The 19,305-nt window shown below is 40.2% G+C and overlaps 1 protein-coding gene across 2 annotated transcripts in view; it reads right to left on the bottom strand.

The window, feature by feature from the left end:
* Nucleotides 1-4,235, bottom strand: part of sgip1a (SH3GL interacting endocytic adaptor 1a) — a 66,994-nt gene extending 62,759 nt beyond the window's left edge. Inside the window, exons 1-2 of one of the 2 annotated variants that reach the window (XM_008302453.1) lie at nt 4,153-4,235; nt 3,335-3,379 (exon numbers count right to left, since the gene is read on the bottom strand). In XM_008302453.1, coding sequence (XP_008300675.1) covers nt 3,335-3,344 — 10 coding nt within the window. In that variant the 5' untranslated portion in view covers nt 3,345-3,379; nt 4,153-4,235. Of the gene's footprint in view, nt 1-3,334; nt 3,630-4,152 lie in introns of those variants that run through there. The other variant, XM_008302452.1, reaches the window with a different exon arrangement.
* Nucleotides 4,236-19,305: the final 15,070 nt, after the last annotated feature.

Raw genomic sequence — 19,305 nt, 5'->3', positions numbered from 1 at the left:
CCACATACTGCTGTCTGACCATGACGCAACTCTGAAACCAATTATTAATAAAGTCATTTCATCAGTTCCAACACTGTGACAAAATGTGATTAACTCATGTATGATCAAGACATGCATTAGACAGATCAACAACAGGAGCAGCACAGTGTCACTTTTTTTTTATCCAAAGCCATTTCAAACTAGATCCTTAAAATAGAGTATGTTGAAATTATGAAGCTGATTATTTGCAAGAAATTCTAGTATTTTTGTTAGAAATTATTATTTGATGTAAGGCCTGGTATTACTGAGGTCAGATGTCCCACAGCTTTTATACAAAGGGGTCACATAAGTGGCCTTACAGACTTCAGGAAATGTACCAGGGAGAGATGAAAGGTTAAAAACACAGACAATTTTAAAAAGAAGGGACTGAGACTATCTGCGCTAAGTGAACTCTTAGAATCTACAGCAAGTAATGAATTGGCCACATCACTAGCGGAAAAATCCCCCAAAACTAAACAACAACAACAACAACAAAAAAATGCAGTGGAAAACAGTGGTTTTATCAAACAAGTTATCAGCAGCTACAAAATTGCCATTTAAAGCTACACAGATCGTTTTATATTCCAATATTGAACACCCATCAGATGTGGCCAGAGAAGGACAGGAGAGAAAGGACTTCTGTCTTCCCCAATTTTGCTGGATTTAAAATTTAGCGCTTCATATTGTGGAGATGCATTTATTTATAGGTTGCCTAAAAGCAAGCCATCCACTTGAGTTACACGTGGCAAAAGCACAGATTTTGTTTCTTGTTTGAAATTTCTGTTAAGAATCAGGGACTTAATCTATTGTGTGTTCTACAATTTTTAAAAATATATATGCTGGAGACTTGGAAACATTGTCCACAAGTAGTTCAATATCTGGGATATATACAACATCATGACGTGCAAAAATACAAGTTAAGAATGTTTGCACATCAAAATGCGTAAAACTTTGCCTAATCACCCTATGTGGGTGTGGGGGTATGTGGGTATGACCTTTTTATCATAGGGCTTCGCATACAAGCTACTGGACAATGATCACTAAAACCAAACTCTAATACTCATCAAATACCGATTTTAACTGTTCTGTTACATAAAATCATTCACAAAGATTTTCCTCTTTATCAAACTACATTCAAAATCCCATCATAACAAAGTGAAAAGAGTCACAGCAAGACCAAACAAATTCTGAACACATTGAGTGCACTGTAACTCATAACCTACTGAGACAGTCATAGTTTGTATAATGATGTCTTATAAATCAGTGATGCTAGTGATGATAGCTGTAATGACAACCTGCTCTTTGCTGTCGGGCCAGCTTTATCCTTTTGATGATACAGTACTATGACAATTCACTGTTATCAAACCCTTCAAGAGAAGCCAATGCTGTCTTACCAGATAGTTTGGCTGATTAAGTTTAAGCTGATTCAGTTTCAAATCTACAGTACACTGACATCACACAGCAGGCTGGTGATCATAGAGCATTGGATGGAAATATCTAAGTGATGGCCTCCTATAATCAATAACCTGAAAACGAATCTTTTCAACAGTTGGGATGTACGGCGATCATTATCATCGACCATCATTGGTATTTGCTAGCAAAGGCTTTAAAATGAAATATTGACATTGGTTCAAACTGCAGGCTGATAAGGCCTGCAACGTTAACAGTTTACAGTTTTGTTTGAAAATTTTAGGGAAAAAATAAAGATGGCATATCATACCTGTAAGGTACAGTTGCTTTTTTCCCTTTTATAAATCTTTGCTTAGTAAAGATGCACATATGAAAGCATTACATTTTATGTTTACATCTGCCAGTGGGCCATTACGATAAAAGGAGGCAGAATAATATGTTAATTCCACAACAGGAGAGTTCTCATCTATTCTGTCACTAGGTGGACAAAATATTGGCATAAAGCTGTATCGACAACCAAAATGAGTTGAAAAATATCAGCACACCAGGTGTCGGCAAAATTCCTGCATTAACGTCCTCATTCAGTCCAACAGATGTACGTTGCCATTGTTGTCAAATGTCCATTTCAGTTCAGTTCAGTTCACAATATTTCTAGTGCCACCTTTGTAAACGTAGCTGTAAGTTAGCTGAAGCTGAATATTCACACCAGAAAAAAGGGTATTTGGATTGTGAATTAAATATAGCTGATAAACAGCACAGAAAAATACAAAATACAACATATTGGAAACCTGTCACTGAAAATTCTGTCTACCTACTTTTGTGCAACACATTTACAAACACAAATAATGTCCACTAATTTTCAAATACTTACTAGTCAAACAAACACACTCACAACCAGACAACATGCTAATAAGACTGTCTTTGCAGCAGACACCCTGGCATCGACCATATTTACTAAATGCACTGGAATAAACAGGCTTGAACATCATCTTGCGTCTAGGAGAGGCAGTTAATGACAGACAGTCAGCAATAACTATAATCTTTTCCATTTTTCATATTTGTGGCTTTAAAATGTCACCTATGAAATCTTACATAATTCAAGGTTGATTAAAAACAAGTTGAAATGGTAGGTTTATCCGCTACAAATGAAAACTAGTCATTCAGTATAGAATATTTGAACAACGTATATAAAATGAAAGACACAGAAGGATGAAGGGTTTCGAGTACCAGCTGCAGAGCTGTAACGATTCATCCCTATATTACTGGCCTGCCCCTGGTGATGTCATCAATTAAAGGGACATGATACTAAAACAATCATCAATTCTCATTTTCATTATTACACTTGGAAATGGATCCATCCAGCTATGGGTGGGTGCAAATGTACGCATGCACTCCCCCATATAGACATGCAATCCACATGCGAGTGCTGGGTGAAATAGCAATGTAGTGTGAGCACGCAGCACAGTCATACAGCACACTGAGCGTGTGCCTGTGTTTCAGAACACACCATACAAAGAGAATTTATACAAGTGAGCCAGCTGGGCACATAAGCTCTCCTGCACAATAAATCCAAATAATCCTTTACGATGGGAAGCGGGAAAAGGGGGGTGGGGGGGGCACTCAGACATATGCACACACACACACACTCACAAAGGTACACACGCTTCAATTAGCCTCGCCATTGTGCCTCTGTGGTAGACATTCAGTGGCGGTGCCCTTTTCCTAAGAATAACATGCAAGTCACCGAAATGCATTCACTCAAAATAGAAGGGCCGCTTATGACATTTGAACCTCCCAAATATAAACACTGATATACACACTTGCCAGCAAGCTGAAGCACTGTAGGACAGGGACATAAAGGAGGATTACCCTGATTTGACAACAGGAAGAAAAAAAAAATTCTTACCTTCCATCATGGTTGCAGATTTGCATTCCTCTATCTCCAAGGAGCCTGAAATGAAAGCAGGAGGTGTAGGGAGGGGGAGAAGAGAAGAAGCCCCCGGTTACAGATATACAGTAGAATTGATGGGCAGCGGAGCAGCTGTGTGCCTGTGGCTAACGCCCTGGCTAACTGTGAGCCTCCAACACCCCCAGACGTTGCCTGTCAACTGGCCTAGGAGAGATATATACAGAGAGAGAGACAGAAAAAGAGAGAGAGGAAAGAGGAGGGGTAGGGGCCAGGCTAGCTGTCGATCAGAACTCGGGCTTAAGCCATGGATGCTGCTGCTACTCCTACTGCTGCTGCTACTGCGGCTCTGACCTACACACAGCCGAGGATGCTGAGAGGTGGGGAAAAAGCTAACTGAAGGAAAAAAAAAAAAAAAAAAGAGGCAGGGTAGGGAGAGGGGAGGGTGAGAGGGAGCGAGAGAGACTGAGAGGGAGGGAGGGCTGTGTGTGTGTTTGGGAGGGGGGGGGTGGCAGTGTTGAGGAGGGACAGAGGCAGTATGCTGAGGTCACAGATGGCCTCAGCCAATCCCTGCAGCTCTTTGTGGAGTCACATGGCTTACAGCCTGAATCTCCTGACACGATGGCTCAAGAGGACGCTTACATTAGTAACCTCGGTTGCTTGACAAACAACTGGGTGCATACACTAAATACCCATACATGTTTACACATTTAAATAGAGGCACTGAAAATGTAAGCAGGCATGTACAGAGTAAATACAAAAGATACACAAATGTGGTAAATATACACACACACACACACCCCTCCCCTTCACCCTACCTTATGTCAATGCAGTGTGCCGAGCCTGCCCAGTCGTGAATGACATTAATTATTTGGTCGCGGAGAGAATAATGTGCAGGTGTGCGTCAAGTGATAACCCATGTTGAGAAAAACACACACGCACGCTATAATACCACACCACTACACAATATATTTGACCTGCACGGTGCTGTACGGTGACTATTTCTGTAGTAGCTGCTTGTGTGTGTCTGCCTCAGTGTCCCGCCCTCCATGGAATATCGGTGTGGCTTCACACTGCCCTCTCTTCTCTCCTCCTCCTCCCCCCTGTTCCCTCCCACCTTATCCTCGCACTCTCTGCCAGCCTGTTTCACTCAGCTGCCTTTTTCTGTCTCTGTGCTTTCCCACTGCACTGGGACCAGGATCGATCAGCGTGACGTCATGGCAACGCAGGCTACAGCTGCAACCAACAAGCAGGAAGGGCTGAGGACAGACCAGCCTCCAGAGAGGGGTGTGTGCTTGTGTTTGTGCTCATTAATTTTCTATGAGAGGGTGGAGAGAGAGAGAGAGAGAGAGAGAGAGAGAGCGAGGGGGGGAGAATGTTTATGTGGACAAACTAAAGAGCACAAAAGATTGACTATAAGGCAACCCTACAAAAACCAAACGAATGAAACACTGAAGTGATACTGCACTGAACATTTTAAATCTGGGAATGAACCAGGAATGAAAACAGTGAGCAGATTGTGTCTACTCTTTTGTGCCCCTATTAGCGGCACGATAATTTTTATTGTCGATTGTAGAAACAGTAGCAGTATTATGGTACTGTGGATCAATATCAGGAGCTCAAATGGTTAGCCACCAAGTCCATATGACAAGATGTAAACATTTAAATATTGTACATTATTCATTGTTCATGTTTTTTCATTTGCATTTATTTAAAATAATCTGTATTTCTTTCTATACAACTCTTAAGCATACTTTAAAATAAAAACTTTATATTTATATTTTATAAGGTCCAGGAAACAAACACAATTTTAAAGACAAATAAATATAAAAAAGTACAAATAAATTTAAAATGAAAAAGCTAAATCTCGGCAAAAAAAAATGACATTAAAGGTTCTCTGTGTAACACTGAGATAACACTTATTATTAATGACACTGGCAGCTGGTAAGTGAAGTGCAGTTTGCATACTTTTGCTCAATATCAGGCATGTGCTTGCACGCCAAAGACAGGTACAAGTGAGCATTCTGTGAAGTGACATATAGTTAAAAATATATACATTTGAGGCTACAGGCAACAAGTGACTCTACAGTGCAGGTGTAACATAAAGCCAAGTGTGAAGATGAGTCTGGTCATGTCAGACTAAGGTTAGAAGAACGTCACATTTGTTCCCCCTACTTTATCCCTCAAATGCTCTGCCCCTGTTGACCCTATAGCATTCCCCTCTGACGTCAGTGAAATTGTTGTTTGGCAGGATGAGCTTCATTTTTTTGTGTTTACATGTAGTGTGTTTCAGGAAATGAAGAAGAACAAAGCAGGGTTTTCCTGGGAAAATGTCTCCTGTGTTCTTTACATAGAAATCAGTCCACAAGCTGTTAAAGGAAACTCACAAATTTGGGGAAAGTCTCATTTTTAAGTTGCATTACTATTTGTTCACAGATTTGCAACAAAAAAAACCATAAACACATGCAAATTGCTTAACAACAACAGCACCGTTAATGTTTAACATAAGAATGGAAATGTCACATATGCCCTTGGAGACAAGGCATAGAAAACAGTACTGGCTTTATCAATCTGATGGTGACAACATTGTTTAATGCATAAATAAGCTACTTTAACAATAATCTTCCTCTTTACGCTATTCAGAATATCCACAACATTTATCTGACTCACTGGATGTAGATTGCGGGTATATGCCTGCAATTTCACACTGCTATCTCCTCCCCTTCCACTATCTATCTACGGTTGAACCCAGAAGTTTATGTAAACTGTACAAAAAGACACATAACCTTTTTTTCCTCACTGTCTGACATTAAATCAGACAAAACTTTTCCTGTTTTAGGATTAACAAAATTATTTCTATTTGCTATATACCAGAATAATGAGAGATCATTTTTTAGAGAATGTTTTTTACTTTATTTTCTTCAGGATCTTAAAATCCATCCATCCATCCACCTACCTTCACTACGGGAAACAACAACAACCTACACCAACCAGCAACATACCACACTAAAAAGTACACATTTTTGATCAAAATTTAGATTGTGAAGTATCCATTTTAATGCAAAATTCACCAAAACAATTCCCCTGTCACTATTTTGAGGGGACATTGGTTTAAAGAAATACAGACAAGCAAGAGCATTATTTTACCCCCATATATGTGATTAGGTCAGTTTTCACAGTGTCACTTCCTGGACTGTTGTGTTGACGACAATCCTGATCGTGTTTATCATGTATTGTGTAAAAATGCTAGGCCCAGCCTCGTAAGACTGCAATTGCAGCTTCTACATAAAGAGACCAGAGGGCTCACTCACACATGAAGTCAACACATTCAGATTTGTCGAATTATTGGAAGGGGTGCATATCTGAAAGGGCCTACGTGGTCTATGTTCATCTGTCCTTACACATTTTCCCTTTATTTGCAAATGTAACACTTAGACAGAAGAAAATTTGACAGTCCTTTAAATTATTAACTGGGGGGGTTGTTTACTGTCATTTTCCCCCCCAAATAACTTAATGAGTTTCACTAAAGTTGGGAAAAATCTATATGGAAAGATATCAAGAAAATTGTGCTTTAGCTTCGGTTTCTAACAAGGCATCAATCTGGGTGTTTTCCTTCCTTGTAAAAAGTGTAATTTCTCCATTATTTTCAGGATATTACAAAATTAATGTAATTTACTATAGCCGTGACTAACAAATGACAAATTATATAACAATCAAAACTTAGTCAGATACATCCATTCATCCATCATCTATACGCCGCTTAATCCTCACAAGGGTCGTGGGGGGCTGGATTCTATCCCAGCTGACTCAGGGTGAAGGCAGGGGACACCTGGACAGGTCACCAGTCNGGGGGGGGTGGCAGTGTTGAGGAGGGACAGAGGCAGTATGCTGAGGTCACAGATGGCCTCAGCCAATCCCTGCAGCTCTTTGTGGAGTCACATGGCTTACAGCCTGAATCTCCTGACACGATGGCTCAAGAGGACGCTTACATTAGTAACCTCGGTTGCTTGACAAACAACTGGGTGCATACACTAAATACCCATACATGTTTACACATTTAAATAGAGGCACTGAAAATGTAAGCAGGCATGTACAGAGTAAATACAAAAGATACACAAATGTGGTAAATATACACACACACACACACCCCTCCCCTTCACCCTACCTTATGTCAATGCAGTGTGCCGAGCCTGCCCAGTCGTGAATGACATTAATTATTTGGTCGCGGAGAGAATAATGTGCAGGTGTGCGTCAAGTGATAACCCATGTTGAGAAAAACACACACGCACGCTATAATACCACACCACTACACAAAATATTTGACCTGCACGGTGCTGTACGGTGACTATTTCTGTAGTAGCTGCTTGTGTGTGTCTGCCTCAGTGTCCCGCCCTCCATGGAATATCGGTGTGGCTTCACACTGCCCTCTCTTCTCTCCTCCTCCTCCCCCCTGTTCCCTCCCACCTTATCCTCGCACTCTCTGCCAGCCTGTTTCACTCAGCTGCCTTTTTCTGTCTCTGTGCTTTCCCACTGCACTGGGACCAGGATCGATCAGCGTGACGTCATGGCAACGCAGGCTACAGCTGCAACCAACAAGCAGGAAGGGCTGAGGACAGACCAGCCTCCAGAGAGGGGTGTGTGCTTGTGTTTGTGCTCATTAATTTTCTATGAGAGGGTGGAGAGAGAGAGAGAGAGAGAGAGAGAGAGAGCGAGGGGGGGAGAATGTTTATGTGGACAAACTAAAGAGCACAAAAGATTGACTATAAGGCAACCCTACAAAAACCAAACGAATGAAACACTGAAGTGATACTGCACTGAACATTTTAAATCTGGGAATGAACCAGGAATGAAAACAGTGAGCAGATTGTGTCTACTCTTTTGTGCCCCTATTAGCGGCACGATAATTTTTATTGTCGATTGTAGAAACAGTAGCAGTATTATGGTACTGTGGATCAATATCAGGAGCTCAAATGGTTAGCCACCAAGTCCATATGACAAGATGTAAACATTTAAATATTGTACATTATTCATTGTTCATGTTTTTTCATTTGCATTTATTTAAAATAATCTGTATTTCTTTCTATACAACTCTTAAGCATACTTTAAAATAAAAACTTTATATTTATATTTTATAAGGTCCAGGAAACAAACACAATTTTAAAGACAAATAAATATAAAAAAGTACAAATAAATTTAAAATGAAAAAGCTAAATCTCGGCAAAAAAAAATGACATTAAAGGTTCTCTGTGTAACACTGAGATAACACTTATTATTAATGACACTGGCAGCTGGTAAGTGAAGTGCAGTTGGCATACTTTTGCTCAATATCAGGCATGTGCTTGCACGCCAAAGACAGGTACAAGTGAGCATTCTATGAAGTGACATATAGTTAAAAATATATACATTTGAGGCTACAGGCAACAAGTGACTCTACAGTGCAGGTGTAACATAAAGCAAAGTGTGAAGATGAGTCTGGTCATGTCAGACTAAGGTTAGAAGAACGTCACATTTGTTCCCCCTACTTTATCCCTCAAATGCTCTGCCCCTGTTGACCCTATAGCATTCCCCTCTGACGTCAGTGAAATTGTTGTTTGGCAGGATGAGCTTCATTTTTTTGTGTTTACATGTAGTGTGTTTCAGGAAATGAAGAAGAACAAAGCAGGGTTTTCCTGGGAAAATGTCTCCTGTGTTCTTTACATAGAAATCAGTCCACAAGCTGTTAAAGGAAACTCACAAATTTGGGGAAAGTCTCATTTTTAAGTTGCATTACTATTTGTTCACAGATTTGCAACAAAAAAAACCATAAACACATGCAAATTGCTTAACAACAACAGCACCGTTAATGTTTAACATAAGAATGGAAATGTCACATATGCCCTTGGAGACAAGGCATAGAAAACAGTACTGGCTTTATCAATCTGATGGTGACAACATTGTTTAATGCATAAATAAGCTACTTTAACAATAATCTTCCTCTTTACTTTATTCAGAATATCCACAACATTTATCTGACTCACTGGATGTAGATTGCGGGTATATGCCTGCAATTTCACACTGCTATCTCCTCCCCTTCCACTATCTATCTACCAATTAACCTCAACATGTTTTTGGACTGCGGGAGGAAGCCGGAGAACCTAGAGAGAACGGGGAGAACATGCAAACTCCACGCAGAAAGATCCCGGGTGTCCTCACCGGGACGCGAACCGGCGACCTTCTTGCTGCGAGGCAACAATGCTAACTACCAAGCCACGTTGTAGCCTCTAGCAAGATACATGTGTAAAAAAAAAAATTCAGTCTCAGGAGGGGGCAAAATGTGATGTATGTGCATTCAGATTACTTTGTGTACATACATCTGTTTTACATACTGTATATTTAGTGGAAAACCTATAATCCATCATGACTGGTTTCATCCACAGGGACCACACAAGTTTGTTTTTTACAGATGAAACCTCTCTAGTAATGTTTAAACCCACGTATTATTGACCTGCCCTCTCTGTCAAATCTCTTTCTCACATTCACGATTTCTTGCCATTTCTTTGCTGATTTCCCCTTTTTCTCCTTGTGCTCACTGAGGTATTTTTGTCAAGCTGCCTCCATGTTGCTCATTCCGTCACTTGCTTCCTCCTTCCCTTCATCATCCTGTTGTATCATTCCAAGCTTCTCTGCATTAACAGCAGCAGATGCCTCCCCAAAGAGAAGATTCCCACTCTCAAATCCTGGCCCCAGCTTGAACCCCTATCCCCCTCATCTTGCTTTCACCCCCACTTACTCTAAACCTAAATTAATGACTTCTCTGCCCTTTCCCCATTTTTACATTTTTCTTCTTCCTCCCCCCTTTTTTTGGGTCCTCTTAACTACCTCATCCTCTCCATCTTCTGTCTTTCTCTTTCACTCTCCCATTTTCTTCTCTATTGCTCCTCTACTCCTAGCCCTGCTCACTTCTCTTTGCTGTGAGATAAACAGCATCTTTTCCTGCACTGCCATCTAGTGTTCACTGAGAATTATGGGAGATATCCGTCATGGTGCTGCTGCTGTGGCTTCACTGCTGAGGAAGTATAAATACTGTTCAAATTTGCTCACTGTACTGCGATACCATCGGTATGTTGCACATGTCTCTGGTAATTACGCTGATACTTGGCCATTTATTAAAATACAAAGGGCAATGTATTTCAACTATGCAGATGGCTAGTGCTGCCATGCCAGCCAGCAGAAGAGTGTTAAATAGAGGAAGGGAGGGGGATTTGCTAGATAAAGCCTAATGCCCTATAAGCTCTGTTTTGAAGTGGAGCAGCTTAAGTTAAGAAACACACTTTGTCGTTTACTCTGGAGGGGAACAGACAATCAGGCCCATGGAAGATAAGAGGACATTTTCTGCACAAAAAAACTAGAGAGAAGTGCCATTAACGGTCATCTTGATAAGCAGTTGTGTCAACATTTATTTATAATTTAATACACGTTGCATATAAACTCAGAAAACTACCTAAAAACAAGTCAGAATTGAATGATATTAATCTGTATTATACATCTACATGACAATCATTTCTCAGGCGGTTTTTGCTCATGTGACATTTTTATTTGCTGTGTGCTTTTTTTTTTTTTTTTAACGGCGATATAAATTCCTGCACATCTGTAGAAACCCCATAAATATGGCCAGAAGTAGATAAAACTCTAGAATATCATCTGTGTAGCATGACACAGTTCTAATGCTATCAATCACACAAAAAAGAAACATTTTCAGTTGAATTTTATTCATTATACAAATATTAAGGGGGAAAATGTTAATTCACATACTAGAATGTTCCAAGTACCCACAATTGCAACCAATACTCAGGAAAAATACTGACTCTAAATACGCTAGATATTTTATTTATTTACATGATTAACCTTTGTTTTCATACTCATCTTCTATCATTTCTGTTTAAAGCCTGCAGATCAGCCCAGTTCAGCTGAAAAGTCCCTGAATTCTTGTCTCATGACTTTTATTCATAGCTAAGTAACTATCAGCTTCTTGGGAGGGCAGAATTTTTTTGTTTTTAACAGAATCAGGTTATTCTTAAAGGTTTATTTTTGGCAAGATTTTACATGAGATGAGCACAAACAAGTGATTTTTGTTGAAATACCACAATTTTAAGATTAGATCTGCCTAATTTTATTAACCAAACAACATGTCACAGATCAAGGACCATGTGAAGGTTGAAAATCCAACGATTCTTTCTGTCTGTTAAGTTTCTAGCTCTGATGAATGGTATTACTTGGCAATGTTTAAAATTAAGATACCTTTCTAACCAACCAGCAAGTCTTAGGGTTAAATTGCTTAGTTATAGTTCCATTGAACTTTCAGGAAAACAATTTGATGACATATTCCTCTCTTCATTTAATCAAGTGTCATGAGTACTGTATTGGCTTTGCTCCTGTTAGTTGTCGCTAGGATGGCTGGTTGTGAACAGGTTTGTTTCCGGTCCTCACTGGCTCACAAACAGGCAAATATTAGCAGGCCAGTCTTTTAGAATACTGAATATAAAGCAAAAATGCAGCAGCTTAGCAAACAGCTTAGTATGCCTTGGCCTAGCCAGCATTCAAACAATGCAGCCACAGCCAAAGCTACTGTTGTTCACATTGTCTTCGAGAACTTCTGTATGTCACGTGATGCACAACTCATGTGACATTACTTTTACTTAATAACTGGAAGTCGATAATTAAAACACACAAACTGGTAAAATCTCTCTGACTGCTGACAGGAATTTAGCTGTTTCTTTTGTTAAATCAATAAAGAAATGTGGCTGATATCCAGTTAACTTTTGCACTAAAAAGATAGGCAAATGTGCAGTTTAATAGGTATAAGATAATATGATTGCCTGTGATCACTTCAATGATATTCATCTGACATGTAAGAGGCTTGAAATTAAATACAACTAAAACACAGATCATGTATGGAGAGAAGAAGAGAGAAACTGAGAATGGGTAAAGCATGTAGCCTCAGGGAAATTAACTGTGTGAGCTCAAAGGGATGGAAATGATGCATATTCTGCCATATCTTTGCCACATTCAAGACACTGTCCTCCAAAACTACTGGTGTGTTTCTTTCTATCACTTAATGTGAATATCAAACTATTTAATTTTGTTGATGCACCTTCTGTAAGGGCACAGGCACACCGCACAGTCCACAGGAAACCGCAGTGCTCATACAAACACAAACTTCCACATATTATACCAATGACATGTCAGTAAAGTCAACTAAAAAAGTGAAGGTGAGAGGCTACAAACATACAAAGCTACTAGCACAGCAAAAGTCCACTTCACTGCAGGGCTCAGATGACCTGAGTAAACGGGATGAGAATAAAAAAAAAAGCAATAAACTGAAGAAAAACAGTGTCCTATAGCCCTCATTTTCCGGTGCACTGACAAAGCATATTCTCACTGTTGAGGAGGTGCTGTACTACTGTAAAAAGAAAAAAGAAAAAGCGTTTTACCTACTGTACCTGCAACGATACGAAACCACCCGGTGACCAGCTCCTCAGCCATTTAGAGCTCTCTCCATGGACACTCCTGCTTTTACCCCAGCCGAAATGAAGGATGAGAAGGGAGAATGAATAGGAGACAAAGACGGCTCTCTGGAAAAGAAAAGAAGGAGACGAGGATGAGACGTAACCAAGGACTGAGGAGTAACTAACAGCCAGAGCTGCTCAGAGGACACGCGTGTATGCTGATGCCGATTCCAGCACATAAATTAACAACTGCAAATGCACCAGCGAAGGCATACACACAACCTGTGGAGAATAGTAATGTGGCACAGAAAGCTATGAGTCCAGACTTGTCGGGCATTGAAGGTCAACATGTCCTTTACTGCGATACTGAGAGACTCACACACCTATACACAGACACACAGTGTAAATGGTTTTCCAAAATCCAAAATGTACAAATTCTGCAGTGCTGACAGAAGCCTACATATTTATATACGTTTATCAAACAAATGAAGTAATATGCATAATAAAGTCTTTTTTGATATGATAAAAAACCTGTCGATTTCATAGTGGTCAAGTCCACATAAATTATGAAATGTCAGTGAACATCTCACTTTTTACCACTTTTTTTTGTTTTGCTATGGTGACTACAAGGCAGTGGAAAAATATTAGTTTACTCTCTTAAGGACTGAAAAGTAAGTCTTGCTCACCTCTTAAGTTTGCCATCTTGAATCTAAGAAGCCCTTGATTCAGCTGCACTTTGCAGGAAGATCTGCAGAAACACCCTTGAATATTTGGCCATTGTTTCCAGTGCTCAAATTGGGCACTTCTACCTTTTACTCTTTACAGACCGTAACGGTTTTTTTTAGCACTGGCACTTCTCCCAAGCTGCAAGTACCATTTTCTACTCTCTCTATATCAGGTTCTTTGAGTGATTCATAATAGCCCTAAATAAACTACAATACCCAGGGGGCACTTCATGACACTGTTCTCATTCTCGCCTGCCTACATGTCTCTGGTGGCTCGTCTAAGTAATGAGAAGGGAGAGTATGCTGGGATTTTGCCGGCAGGGCTGGCATGCAACTGGTATTTGTTCTTGTAATCTAAAAACATTTTTGTAATCATTTTGTAATGTTAAAAAAAACAACAACAAAAAAACATTGTAATGTAAACAAAAACATTTTACAATTTTTGTAAAACAGAATTCTGGTAACTGCATTCAGAGCTTGAATACAACTTTTTTGTGACTTATACAAATTGCCATTACATTATGTTGAAATATATAGATTGTTTTTAACTTCAAACACTTATCATTCCAAAATATAATCAACAGACTACATGCTTGACTACATTTTAAATGGAAGATGGTACACTAATAAAGACACTTCTAAAATTCCACGCAGGATTGGAAATTATAGGTGACCTGAAACAAAACAGGTTAATTAATCTAAAAACAAGAAGCAAAAAATGTCTGTGCTATTAGTGCCATCTGCTGTTCACTTAAACACAGTGCTTTATTCCCCATCAAACACCGCTCTGGCCCCCACCGACTCTGATCCACTTTTACACCTGGTTGGTGTACAGGTTGTCACAGGTTTAGCAACAACACAATGACAAACCCAGTTGTTAAACACAGCAAAAAGAGGGATGCAGGTTTAAAAAAAATCTGTTTTTGATTTTCCAGTATCTGTACAATGATATTGAGACTGGGTCACTGCAATAATTCAGTGTGTTAGCTTTTCATTGTACAGGGGTATTGTAATAATTTAGCACTAAAGTATAAGCTTGATACTGGCAGTGACAGCTAAGACATTTCATTTCATTATCATATTCAAGCACAGAGCTGCACGTTCCCAGGTCCATATCTCAGTGAAACACTCCTGACAGCAGAGCAGTCTCTTTGGCATTTAGACAGACAGCACTTACTATTCAGAAATAGAGTGAGAAAGAATGCTCTCATTTCTGGCACATTTCATATACCTCCCAGATGGCAACCATTTGTGTTAAGTGAACATCTTATTTCAAAAGCAGAAAAGGCAAAAGAAATAGCAATTCTTTTTTATTCCCACCTTAGCTAACTCTCCTTTTCCCTCTCTCCCACCCTCTACCTTGTATCATTCTCTCTTTACCCCCCACCTACCAACAAACACCCTCCACCTCGCTCTCCCTGACCTACTTTCTCTCCACCTTTGCTCATGCCTTTCGCCTGTGGGGTGCAGTGTTGCTCTAATCTGGCTATTTCTCAGAGATGTATCTCTGCATCTGTTTGCAGGTCCAGAAGTGTTTACACCACAAGTAAAACCCAAAAGACAAATTCATGGCTCACTGCGGTTACTGTATGACCACAGTTAAGAAGGGAAAGCTGCACTTAGCAGAAAACTATTGTTATAATCTGGCAGGTGAGGAACCAGTGGGAGTGGAGGATGAGGCATGGGGATGCCATTTCAGGTCCCTGAATTGCTGATCATTCATCAAATGTGTTCTAGTTACATCCTCAATTTGCCCATACAACAAAAATAACAATCTTGCACACACTGTGCTCTCCCCTTTGCATCAGCAAAAACTAGTGACAAACAACTTTGTTGATTAGACAATCAAAAATCAATCAATCAATGCCATTAGTAAAATCAGGTTAATTACTTACCAAATGAAAATACCACCTTTCTGTTGATATTCTCTTTTGGTAAAAAGTAAGGTTTTCTGACTAATGGTATAACAAAATGAAAATTCTGGATGTAACAACTTAGGCTCTAAGTATGTGTTTGTATTTAATATCAGTTTAAACTAAACAATTTATCATTAAAACAATTAAAAGATGAATGCCTTTGTTTTTTTATGTAGGTTATCAGCTCATAGATTGGCTGCAAGTCTCAACTTGACAAGTTGACCAAAAGTAAAGTGACTACCTCAATGTGTGCCTTGACTTGGGTCACTTTTTGATTTTAGTATGGTTTGAAAGAGGAAAAAATAAATACATCTGACACTAATTTGGCGAGGTTCTGTCTCTCGCCCCCAATCGAGGAAAGCAAGGTGATGAATAAGATTATAAGAACAGGGCATCGGCTACCAGGAGTGTTCCATACGCCTATTATTACAACAGGTTACAAATTAAGTGAAAAGGTTGACCTGTTGACCCCTACGCTGAGGGGACCCTGTGGCTCTCTTATGCTTTCAGGGGCATTTTGCTGGAATGTTTTGGGCCAAGAGGGACGAGTCACTGCAAATCAACACAAAGGTATCCTGAGTGATCATTGGACTTAGAGAATCAATGCCAAGGAACACTGAAGCTGTTCTGGCGCCAGGTGGTGGCCCAGCTCCTTTCTTAGACACAAGTTTTTCCTGTAATTTGTACTGTCAACAGAGAGCTTTTACAGATTTTATGCCTCTCAGTAAATGTCATATCCATACTGGACTTTCCCTTTGCTCATGCTGCAACGGTCACGTCTCACGTCCAAAGTCCTTGTGCCATTTCCTGCAAACTGCTAAAGAAACATCCCTACAAATCTCCACCCCACTCCATCCCTCCCCACCCACGAAGTGCACTGATGAGGGACGATGATTAGGCAGCAGTCATTAAATGTACACAGACAAACACCCACCCACCGATTAGGCAGCAGTGAGTGCAGCCAAGCCAAAACAAAATTCCACTCAGTAGCACGGGAAGGCATATAGAACGATAAGGTGGGGCAATGGCACTGTGCCATGTTGTGTGCCTACGTGCCATGCAGCCACTCATGATGCCCTCTGTCTGTTAGTACCGCCAGGCAGACACACTGTTCTCTGTCATTACCCCACTTGCTGCCCTGCCCAGGCGAGCAGGCATACAGCTACACATACACACATCAGGCAATGAGGTTTTCTGTATAATTAGCACCCACTTCCTAAGTACTCCATGATGCTGAGGAGGCTGACAGCCATAGGTAAATTTGGCTTATTTAGTCTCCTGCCCTGGGGGTATTATTTAAATTCACAGCTTTATGTTCCTATGGTGGGAGTTAGCTTAGAATACATGGAACTGTTCTCTTGGACAAATAGTACTGCGTATGTAAGGTCAGTGGATCAATCAGTAGTCAATGGGCATGTTAGCTACTGTGGTAGTTTTTGTGCCAGTCAACCAAAGGCACAGTCAATAATGGAAGTGAATAGTTCAGAAGAAAATAGACTTGAAATGAATTATAGATTCCCCACTGGCTTCCTGTCCTGTAACACCAGTTTAATACCAAACACTATCAAGCTTGGACTACTCTCTGACCCCAAACCCCCTCTAGAGTCAACGTCTTGTAATATGCCCTCTCTAAAACCCCTGTTCACCCCTACAGCCTCAGAACCAGGGCTGGAAAAGATGAGCTCATCTCTCTGATACAGTGCTGGTCTGCTCTGTGGTCTCCCTAATGGTCTCCAGGATGTCAACACCAGTCCAATATGTCCCTCTTACTCACACCAATTACCATTTCCACACAGGGCTCAGGCCTAAATAAACACAGCCCAAACTTGCTATACAATCAGCTTATATCTATAAACAGTGGAGCAGTTTAAATTAGCCCACTCCCAGAAGAACTGTACTTTGCTTGGACAGCCAGGCTGAGATGACAGAATGGAGCCAGATGAACTCACTGCAGGGAGTTTCAAAGGAGTATTTTAAAGACGTCAGAAATAGCACAGATACAGGTTCTATACTCCCTAATAGCTTCTTTGCATAATTCAAAATGAAAATTGTTTGACTAGATTTTTACCTTGATTTTAATTTAATTTGGGAGGTTTGGGTCTCTTTAACATGACCCCCATAACAAAGACACTGCGTTACGTAAATCCTCTGTCTAAACCTATGGTGGGAACAGGAAAGCACTAAAAGCTGTGTAAGACAACTCACACAAGAAAAACCCATGCTCCAATGCTGAATTATAGCTGGAACAAAGAAAGAACTTGCCTACGCTTGCTTACTGGCTCACTCTAGTTTGGCTGGACACCCACAAGAATGCTGCTAATATAGGTTATGTGTGTATGTGTGTAGAGGCTGTGACGTGCAGAAAGGAGCTCGGATAGGCCTCCCAATGACGCATGTAACTGGACCCATAATTCATGAGGCACCTTAAAATAGGAGCGTGGATTTTTAAGCAAAACTCTTGAATCTGACAGTCCTTCCAAGCAGAAGAAGAAGAATGAACCTGCCTACTGACTTACGATAACAGGTCATGATGGGAGACTCAAAGTCATGACGCAGGAAGTAGATGCTCAAAAAAATAGCGATTATGGTGGAATTTCTCTTCTCCCACTCTTTACAGGTCTCTAACTCAAAGCGTGAGCCATCCAGGACAAGCAAACCACAGATTCGTCACATTTCCTGAGTCATTGGAAGAAATACAATGATGATCAATACCAATGTGGGAATCTTATGTGATATACTACAAAATACACAAGTAAGATTTTTGAGCATATGTAATGGGAGGCCTCCTTGAAGCACGCAGCCATTCTTCAAACAGATTTCAGCCTCATTTTTACTGTAATTGAATTAGATAGATAAAATTGAGAGTCTCACTGACTTGTGAGTCATGTTAGTGCTCACGAGATTATCCCATAAATAGCAGATGGTTGTGAGAGGGCACTTCCACTCGATCACTGTTACATTTTTAAAGCAGCAGATTTTAAGTTGAACGCATTAAAAAAAAAGATTTACAGTGAGTACATTTTATTTAATTTCAAGATAATTAATTTTACTGCTTTTTTCCATACGCGTGCAAACATTTAGATATGGGGCTATAGGCTAATATCGGGTGATGTTAAACTGGCTATATTTGTAGTGTTATACCACTTCCTTGATTTTAAGCATAACCCACTCCAGATTGGTGATTATGATTATACAAGTGGAAAGCAGTAGCCTGTGGCATACATGCTGCATGGGAGCAGCTGCTGCAGCTTTGCGCCCCGCTGCTGCTGATTAAAAATACAGAACACCAATGTTGCTTGGTGGAAGATCTAAAAGGACACTGAAGCTGATATTTCTGGTAGACTATTTCTCTTTATTGATCCATCTAATCTCTGCTGCTGAAGAAGCATATAGACAGGAAAAATATAAACATAGCATGTATTATTCGATTAAATTCTACCCATTCTTTATCATGTAGGGGAATAAGTAGCTGCTGTTCCAACACGCAGCATCTCTACAACATAATGGACGTCATGAAACTACCAATTATACACTGTCTTGAAAACGAAAACAAGCAGATTGACAGCAGGGTCATAGACCAGAAGTCACTGTATTCACCATGTACAGCGCACAGTGCCACACATTTTGCGACACATAGGGTTAATAAGGTTGGCTTGTGGAATGTTGTCCCACTCTTTCACGGGGGCATGGTGAAGTTGGTGAACATTTTAAGGGAAAGGATCTCGCTGTTGGATTTGTCCATCCTGAGCTGTTCAAAATAATTTCTTAAATGACAAACTGTAGAGTTGTGGACAGTGCCTGGATACGGCATTAACTGACATGCCAGCAGCCCATTTTGGTCTTTA

Source organism: Stegastes partitus, unplaced genomic scaffold (assembly GCF_000690725.1).
Source record: "Stegastes partitus isolate 25-593 unplaced genomic scaffold, Stegastes_partitus-1.0.2 Scaffold1819, whole genome shotgun sequence".
In the NCBI taxonomy this organism is placed as follows: Eukaryota; Metazoa; Chordata; class Actinopteri; family Pomacentridae; genus Stegastes; species Stegastes partitus.
This window is presented reverse-complemented; position numbering and strand designations above follow the sequence as displayed.